This window comes from Molothrus ater, chromosome Z, assembly GCF_012460135.2.
Source record: "Molothrus ater isolate BHLD 08-10-18 breed brown headed cowbird chromosome Z, BPBGC_Mater_1.1, whole genome shotgun sequence".
NCBI lineage: Eukaryota > Metazoa > Chordata > Aves > Passeriformes > Icteridae > Molothrus > Molothrus ater.
Window position 1 is genome coordinate 24,603,073 of NC_050511.2, and position 9,798 is coordinate 24,612,870.

General features: G+C 40.7%; 1 protein-coding gene across 3 annotated transcripts in view; it reads left to right on the plus strand.

Annotated features, from left to right (window-relative positions):
* The window catches only part of FAM169A (family with sequence similarity 169 member A), a 38,873-nt gene extending 34,434 nt beyond the window's left edge, over window positions 1-4,439 (plus strand). For all 3 annotated transcript variants that reach the window (XM_036403228.1, XM_036403229.1, XM_036403230.1), the window contains exon 13: window positions 282-4,439. In XM_036403228.1, coding sequence (XP_036259121.1) covers window positions 282-815 — 534 coding nt within the window. In that variant the 3' untranslated portion in view covers window positions 816-4,439. The remainder of the gene's footprint in view (window positions 1-281) is intronic.
* Window positions 4,440-9,798: the final 5,359 nt, after the last annotated feature.

Below are 9,798 nucleotides of genomic sequence, written 5' to 3' on the forward strand. Positions count from 1 at the left end.
TTTTTTCCCCTTGGGATTAATATCAGAGTGTTTTTCCTGTACCTCAAATTGTTCAACTCTTTTGAACAATTTGAAAATCAGAGACCAACTCTGGATATGAAATGCAGGTCAAAAAATAGTCCTGTGCAAAAAGGAGAACTGTTTTTTCAAGTTATGTGTGTAGAATTAAAAACCTGCTGAATGCCAAACTATCCTCTGATGTTAATAACTAGAGGCAGTAGTTGTTCAGTGTCTTTTACCTTCAACTAATTGTCTTTTTGATTGTTTTCCTCCACACATAGGTTTTAAATGAAAATGATTCTGAAATGCTGACTGAAGAAGTTGCATCAGTAGAGAAGGAGGGCACCGAAGAACAGCAAGAATCTGAAAAGGCCAGCACTGAAAACGCAGCTGCTGTGGCATCAAAGGAAGAGCCCTCTGACAATGGCCTGCCCAACTCTGTGGTAACTGAAGCAGCAGAAGAATCTGTTTCTGAAAACCTACCTTCCTCATTAGAAGATCAAAATGAGGAAGCAGGGCACAACTCACAGGAGGCCCCTGCTGCCTTGAGTCAGAGCTCCTTGGTAATGGTTGAACTTGAGGGTGTTTCTTTTCAGCAGCCTTCTGGACAGGAAGCACAGAAGAACCAGTTGGAAGAGCCCTCAGAAGAGTCTGCAGAGCAGCCAGATCACTACACGCAGACAGTGGCAGAGCGGGCTGCTGACAGCAGCTCTGAGGAAGCAGAAATTGAGGTACCCGTTGTAGATCGGAGAAACTTGCGAAGAAAGGCTAAAGGCTACAAAGGTCCACCCAAGAAAAAAGGAAAGCCAGCTTAAAAATCAAATAGTGATAATTTATCTATTTATAACAAGGCTATTTTGTGTAAAACATTAAGGTGTAACTGCACCATATCTGGCACAGGACACATGTGCTTAAAATTCTGTGTTGGATTTCCTCTTGGGTTCATCACCTTTCCTCAAGCTTTGATTTGTTTGTTTTTTAAATTTAACCACTAGAAATTGAGCTTCTTCATAGTATGAAAGTAAATAGCCAGTCTCCTCCCTTCATAAAGGATACATGATGAATAAATACAGTTGTGCTTTCAAAGGGAATAGTTTGTATATTTGAGGTGGTAGTCATGGAAGAAAAATGCAGTGTGAAATCCTGGCCCTGTCAAGGTCCCTTAAATTGCTATAGACTTCCTTGTCACTGGACATGACTTGAGATAATTTTTAAAATAACTTTGTGTTCTCTACTGTGGAGAAAAGCAGAACAAGAAAAATCCTTCATTGTTTCTTGTTCCCTTCCCACAGGCTTAAGATATTAAAAGAATGTAAGATTCTTCATTCTAGGTCTCAAAATCTACAAGAAGGTGTAGCTCAGTAGATCAATGCAACATGAGCAGCACTTGTCTTTCATGAGAATCACTTGAAACAGCTGAGTCAGTAGAGTGCAGTGCAGTGTCTGCCACAGCACTTCCTGATAATGGATTTCTTGAGCAAACATTAAGAGATGCCTACGCAGCAAACTATTTGTAGCTTCCAAAGCAAGCATTTTGGTAAGCCCAAGTTTTTCCAGAGTATATGGAATGGAGCCTCTGTATGGAATCATTTGAACTGCCTTCCTAACTACTTGCATGTGTTGAGTGGATAGCTGCTTCCTTGTTGCATTACAGGAAAAGGATATGACTACTCTTCATCTTGTTTTGGTCTGAATGGAAGTGGTTCTTTGTGTTTTCCAAATACTTGGCTGGTGCTGTGGGGTAACTACTAAAATGTTGTGTCTTCCAGGTGTGTGACTCCTGTGAGCACTGACATTTCAGGTGGTTGTTATATTCATTAGTGTATTAGTGGGTATTTCAGCAAATGCTTGCTTGCCAAACTTCTATGCCTTTAGGAGTTAGTGGGTGATACCTTGCAAATACTTCTAATTCCCACATTTGTTTTCTAACTTGAGTGTAATTTCTGGGATGACAGCTTCCCAGTTGGTGACTTTTCTTAAAAGCAGCAACCAAAATTCACTGTATGCCAACAGGAATAAACCCAGACTTTCCATGCTCATTTCCCTTCTGAGGTTCTCTTGGCAAACTGTGTATTTAACTTGTCACACATACCTAAGTTGGCCTTAGTTTGCTGTGTGTTTCTTTCCAATAAATGCAGATCCTTTTGTAATGGGCTAAAAACTCAGAAATAAAAGAACAATGATTCTGAGAACAGAAAATTACACCTTTTGTCCTGCATATGCCTTTTCCAAAATGCGTGAACTAGTCTTTTGCAGTGTTGCAAAAACAGAGGTACAAGGTTCACATGAATAGTTGCAATGCTGTCTTAACTTTTATCCCTTTATGAAGTTAATGTAAGAATCTGGTTTTGGATTTTATGCTTATGAAGTTTAACTCTATTTATATGATATTTTAACTATTTAAGATGCATTCATACTTTTTATTTTTCAGGTGATGAAGTACCATGCTCCTTTTTAATCTGTTAAGAGCAACTTACAGGAAAAAAAAAAGGCGGCTAAAAAAATGTATTAACTTTAGATTCAGGGTATGTGAGATTACTGAGTTAAGTATGGGTTTCTTGAACTATTGCATGTAGCTGTAGTATCTTATCAATATACATACAGGTACTCATTATGAACCCCATGATTGATAAATATTCAAGATCTTTCCTGATTGTGTGTAAACATATTCAAGTGAACCTTAAGCATTTCTAAAACTCATAAAGCTTTTTATATAAAGCATATAAGACAAGACTTTTGATATTTTCTGTATGGTTTCTCTTTTACTCCTGAGATTGTTTCAAAAAAAGACGTAGCTAGAAAACACATCTATTGCATTGCTAAGAATTGGGGATTTTTGAGGACTGGTGGTGCTCAAAAAAAGAGTGGTTGTATACAATATACTGCAACTCATATTCCATTTTTAGGGCAAGCTTTACTGAAGATTCATCTTCTGAGTCCTTCAATTGATACAAAGGTTTCCACTTTGTAAAAGTTAAGTACTCTTTTACTTATGAGCCCCAGTAATTTCAATTACTTCTAGGTGGATTTTTGATATGTACGTTTATCACTTATATTCCTGGTGAGGTTGGAAAACTGTAATTTCACTCACCCAGATTTTACTTTTCATGGCTAAGTTGGAATTATTTCAATTAGTACCTTTCTTTTGAGGCATTTGCAGAGTAAATACATAAATATAATGAGATTATGCTATTAGGATAGTTTTAATTTCTATTGAGAATGATAAAATCTCTGATTTCATTTCAGTGAGTCAGTTTTAAATACTGAACTTAAATTCACATATTAAAAGTACACCCTTGGGTAGATATCTTTATAAATCTGGGGTGCCTGGGATAATATCTGATGAGCAGACTTTTACAAACAGAATGTGGGCAGTTGTGGTGCAATTAGCAATTCCAATAACCAGTACAGTCATGAAAGATAGACACTGTTCTAACAGTGATCACAGCAGTACTTTGCACCAAAGAACACGTTTTATTTCTACAACTTCTTTGGCATCAAACTTTCTCCAGTAAATGCAGAGTAGCAAAATCAAAATACTGACTTTAACTAATAGTTTTTATTGCTGTACTGATTGTCCCACAGGAACAGTAGTTCAATATCTTATTAATTCTGTTATGTTTAACAACTATATTGACTGGAGTGCTTTACCTTGGGGACTATTAACTGTCTTATTAATATCAAACTCTTAAACAATTTTAAAGATCCTATTGCACCAGCAATGAAAGATTAAAAGATCAACTTTATACAAGTTTGTACCAAATGTTATTACAACATGCTGTGGAACTATGTGTGTACAGTGAAAGCAGGCAGTATTATTTTTGAGCTTTATTTAGTCTGGGAATAGAGTTTAAAGAACATTAATTTGTGACTTCAGCCTTGCACTTAAATGGTAAATGGTTTTGTACTTGAATCCAATATTTGTTCAAATGTCTGTTTGTACTGCTTCTCCCGTATTCTCTCTTGGTCCATTTTAATTTAATGCAGAATTCTTGTTTGCTGTTCTCCTGTTTCACAGTCCTTCGCATGAAAGTGTAAAATCTTATTTCAAAAGCGCTTTAACTTATTTCAAATGATGTCTGACCTTGCTGCTTTTTTGTATCATTTCTTTTGTAAATGTCAGTAGTCAAATTGATCATTTACAATGTCATTGACACTATTAGCAACAAATTGGCCTAAGTTTCAGCTTCCTTGCTTCTACGTGACTGTTCTAAAATATTACTATGGGGATACACTTTAAATTTATTTCCACAAATGTGGTGTTAGATGTTTTCTAAACTGGTGATACCCTGTTTTTAAATCTTATGAAAGATGTATTGCTATTGCATAGTATTGTACCTTAGTCTTGTTACTGTGTTAATTTTTCCTTTTTTTTCTTTAGTACTGTCTTGGCTGCTTTTGAAATGTTTTGAAGTAGTAATAAACTTATTTTGTGATTATTTTTGGCTTGGTTCTTAATATTTGAATCCTTTTCTGCTATATAGGAAGCACATTTTAAAGTGGTTCAATGCACTGGTACATGAATTTTACCTGTCTTCTACAAAGGAGTTTTTAAGAAATCAAAAATTATTAATTAAAAACCCTTGTATCAATGAAAATAATTTTCTTTAGCTTTTGCATCAGATTTTATTTTTAAAAAGCAGCAGAATCAGCTCTTCTGAGCATTATGGCATGCATTCTGCTGTTTATGTCAGTTCTGCAACATGATATAAACCTGGAAGTTATTAACATAGCTTGCTATAGACAAGCCAACTAGAAATGCTGTAACACACTCCCCACAGTGTGGTACATTAAAATGTCTTGAGTGCAGTTGTGATATTCAGCCAACAAGTTATGTATTTATAGCACTAAATATAGTAAAGGTTTTCAAGACAGCTGTAGGAAATTAAAATATTCACTTCACGTTGTTAATGTTCAGCAAAGACTAAAGCAACAAGAACTTTACTTTATAAAAATAAATGGAGGTTTATCTATTCTGACAAAATGCCCTCTCTCCAAGCAAGTAACTTACTGGTTTGTTACCCTTTCTTACTTTCAAATACTTGTAAGTTACTAAGTCTAGAGTGGGGCAGTGTGTCAAACTAATAAAATAGTGACAGGTTGTGGTTACAGTTACTGTGTTTGTAGGATCCTGTAAGAGAAGTTATGAAGATTGTACAAAAGCAGCTAGCTTGACTTCCTGTCTGAGTTCCAGATCTGAAACCTGACAGGAGAAGCATCTGTGATTGAAGAGATCTCATCTCTGGAGAAGAGAAAGCTCAGGAGGGTCTTAACCTTGTGTACACATACCTGGTGGAAGGGAAGTGTATGTTACAAGTAGTTTAGGTTGCTTAATAAACCGCTGTCAAAGGTATTAGCAAAAGCAGGTTTAATATAAATTTGCAAATCATGACTTTAAAAAATTTGATGGCAAGACTTGCTCTATTACTTACTAGAGAGATGAAGCATAGAAAGGAAAATTGAATTAGAATCAATCTGAAATTATTCACAGAGATAGGGAATGCAAAAAGGTTAGGGAGACCTCCTGCTGAGTCATGACATTCAAAGAGGACCCCCTTTTGTAGAAGCATAGAAGATAACATTGGGATCTTATCTCAATATTTTGGTGCCCAACGTGAGGCAGCTCGACCCTGCAGCCTCAAGTCCTCTTGGTATCTCAGAACTTCGGAAAGACTTTAAAGGTAGCTTAGCATCCACTGGAAGAGTGCTGACTGCATTGCTCTCAGCAGAGACTTTGGAACTGAATCCACAAGAAGTCTCACGGAATGCTTTGCGCCTCTGGAAAGTGCAGCTCCTTTCTGGTGAGCAAATTTTCCAGAGGAGAATAGGGGAGCCCCTCCTGCCCGTGGGGTCCTATTCAGGTGAAGAGATTTATCCTGCCTGACCTTGCCACGAAAAGCTTTGATTTCGGTGAGTATTTCTGCTCCTTAGGGGGGGTAGAAACTTGAATTACAGTCTCTGCCGTGAGATCTGTTCTTTTTCGCTCTTAATCAGAGCATTTAATAGGCTGCGCAGCCCCACGGAGCGGGAGCAATACCCTGTTAGGCATAGCTCACTGCGGCGTGGCTTTGCTGCTTTTCTAAATTCGCGGCACCGGCGGAGGAGCGGAAGAGTTCTGCCCGCCCCTCCTCTCTCTCGGAGCAGCCTGGGGTCTCTCCGGAGGTGGCGCGGGTTTCCCTGGTTTCGGCTTGGCCGCGCAGCACCAGAGGGTGCTTTCTTGGGGCAGGGCGGCTCTGGTTTCACGTTCACCACGCGGTGCCGGCGGGAGAGGCTTGGTCTATCCCCCGCCGCGGCAGGGCAGGTCTCGATTCCATGCTGCTGCCGCGGAATTTTAAAGTAGTATAAGCAGCTGCATTGTGAAGGGCTATCGTCTACTCGTTTTTGCTTCTCAAGCGTGGTTTTTTTTAGAGATCGGTAGCTGATTTGGCTTTGTTTTTTGGTCAGCGGGAGTTTGTATTGTGCCTTTTACATCTAAAATGGGCTCTAAGTTTAGCACAGCACAAAAAGGAGTGTATTATCATATTGTTGGAATCTTAGTCAGTGGAGATGTTAAGTTCTCTAAAGGAAAATTGAAACAGTTTAATAAGGTGGCTTTTTCTACACTTCCCACGAATTTCCACAATATTAAATTTTGGGACAAAGTTGGGAATGAATTGATAACCTTGGGACAGTCTGGGAATACATCTTCAGCTAAATTCATGTTCTGGAGTTTATAAGTTCAAGCAGCCTTGCTCAAACAAAGGTAATTGGAGAAAAAAGCCAAATAATAAAGAATGTACCTCTGCTCTCCCTGTTTCTCCCCCCCCCTCCCAGCTCTAAACCCTGTACCCCAAAACTTGGTATTTTAAAGAGAGCACACTCTGCTCATGCCCTGGGAAGCCGGCTCCCTGAGTACTTTAAAATGCCTGAGTTTCTTTGTCCACAACGTCCTGGCCAGACCGTGTGGAACCTTTCCCAAACCCCTGTGTCCCCTGCTCTGAAACCCAGAGCACGTGTCACCTTTTCAGAGAGCAGTGATCCCCAAAATGGCCCCCAGTCCCTAGGGAGTCAACAAGATGGAGGATGCCATGTGGCACCATCCCACACCTGGTCTTCTTCTTCCCAAGATCCTCTTAAGCATCCCAAAATTCCTTCCCCATCCCAAGGCTTACGATTCAAAGCATACGGGGCAGGGAACAGCAGACCCAATACAGGGTCCCACTTTGTCATTCGCTCCTGTAATGTATCAGCCGGCAGCTCAAGGGGGAGCCCCAACTGCTAATTGGAAAACTTTTGGATGAGAATTGATAAAGAGGTCTGCAAATCCCATAGGGAGTATGGCTCACACACTTCTGTGTCCTTTTAAATTCTGAACTAAGAAGGACTGTAGTTGTCCCACATGATTTGAAACAGCTTTTTTCATGCCTCATGACGTTTACAGAATTCAAATTATGGGAATTAGCATGGAAACAACTGCTAAAAGAAGCTCTCCCAGTCTTGCATGCTGATCCAAACACAGCAAAAGATATCAATGGCATGCCAATTACCATTGAGCATCTCTCTGGTGAAGGCCAATGGTCCTTACCCTCAATCCAAGCTGCTGCAATTCCTGTAGAAACATTTGAGAAAGTCAAAGAAGCAGCTGAAAAAGCCTTCTTTTCCCTTCAGCCTGAAGGGCCATTTGAGCCTTATAGTAAGATCAAGCAGCTACTATCAGAGCCTTTTCTGAAATTTGTAGAAAGGTTAACTAGAGCTATTGAAATCCAAGTTAAAAAAGAGAATGCTAGGGAAGAAGTTTTAGAGGAAATGGCATTTATAAATGCAAATGAACAGTGTCAAGCGGCAATTTTAAGCCTACCTTTTAACCCCCCCCCCACTAAAAGATATGCTTCTAGTCTGTAACAGGAAAGTGCCTCTGATGAGCGTTGCTGAGGACACCAGACCAAGGCTGCTGCCAAGATTACCACAGCATGTCGCCGTTGCCAGCCCTGCGCCCATTCCCTCAGCACAGCAGTACCCAGGGCAGCAGCAACGACCAGCAATGGTTGACCCCACAAAGCCATGCCTGCTTTGCAATGACCTTGGACATTGGAGTAGCCAGTGCCCCCTGAAAAAGCAATTTGATGAATTTAGAAATGGCAGGGGAGGAAAACTACAAGCACTCTCAGGGGGCCAACAACAACAAAAAAACTGAATGGGGAGCACTGGCCTGCCAGGCGTGCAGACACAAAAAGAGCAGGCCAAGGGAATAAGGGAACCAAAACAAACCAAGTGCGCGCTAACATTAATATTTCTGTAAGTGAAGCAGATGCTTCAAAGACCATGTCTGCTGGCCCACTGTTGAAAGTTAAACAAAATAACCTTTGTTATGATTTAGGTCAACCTATGTTAACCATGTCTTCTGTCAATGAGCCTTACAGGTTGCAGCTGACAGAATCACTCCACCTGAAAGATACGGACTGGTATTTTGTCTCCGTCAACCCAGAGCAGAAGGGTATTTGGCACCGAATTCGTTGTAAGTACATCGTCATTGGGGACACCAAACACACACCACAAGAGATTGAAATTGCTCCAGGAATGACAGCATCAGATCCTGAGCAATTCGTTCTCGGGCTGCACTGTTTCCACCCACCCCTGTTTCTTCCCAAAGGACAAATTGTTGCACAAGCTATCCCTGTGCTGTGTTTACCTGAAGGCACCGAAAAACAAGGGCCCACAGTTGCCCTAGTCTGAGTTATTGGGAAAGACAAACCCAAAATCTGGTGTAATGTCAGTGGGGGTGGGGAGTCAAAATGCATTGAGATGCTTGTAGACACAGGTGCAGACTGCACAGTGATCCCAATGCAAGACTGGCCAGCACACTGGCCTTTGCAAAATGTTGCCGGTCATATTTGAGGTGTAGGGGGCATGTAATTGGCAAGACAATCCAAGAACATCATCCAAATCGAGGGACCAAACGGACAATTGGCAAATATCTGTCCATGTGTGTTGGATTATTCAGAACCTTAGTTAGGGAGAGACTTAATGGCCCAGTGGGGTGTCACAATTGATATTCCAGACTCCCCACAGGATTTTTGTACAGCAGTTGATGAACAGCGCTACACCCAAAAACTGAAGTGGAAAACAGACAAACCAGTTGAGGTGAAACAGTGGCCGCTCAGTAGACAAAAAATAAAGGCGCTCGAAGAGCTAGTAGAAGAGCAACTGAAAAAGGGTCACATTGTGGACACCACATCCCCGTGGAACTCTCCAGTGTTTGTCATTCAGAAAGCTGACAAAAAGATATCGCGGCTCCTCCGTGACCTCCAACAAATTAATAATGACATTGAAGATATGGGCTCTCCCCAGCCTGGTATGCCATCCCCAACAATGCTTCCCCAGGATTGGAAATTGGCTGTGATTGATATAAAAGATTGGTTTTTCCAAATTCCACTACACCCTGACGATGCACCGCGTTTCGCATTCTCAGTCCCCACCATCAACATGAAAGCCCCTATGAAAAGGTACCATTGGACAGTTCTCCCTCAGGGCCTAAAGGTTTCCCCAGCGATCTGCCAGTGGTATGTCTCTTCCCTGCTTTCCCCAGTGCGTGCAGCCGCAGAAAAGGCCATCATCTATCATTATATGGATGATATCCTTGTGTGTGCCCCCAGTGATGATCTACTCACACATGCGCTTGACCTAACAATTGATGCATTGATTGTTGCAGGGTTTGAGCTCCAGGAAAAGAAAATTCAAAGGATGCCACCTTGGAAATTTTTGGGCTTAGAGATTGGAAATAGGACCATTGTTCCTCAAAAACTAGAAATCAATCTAAAG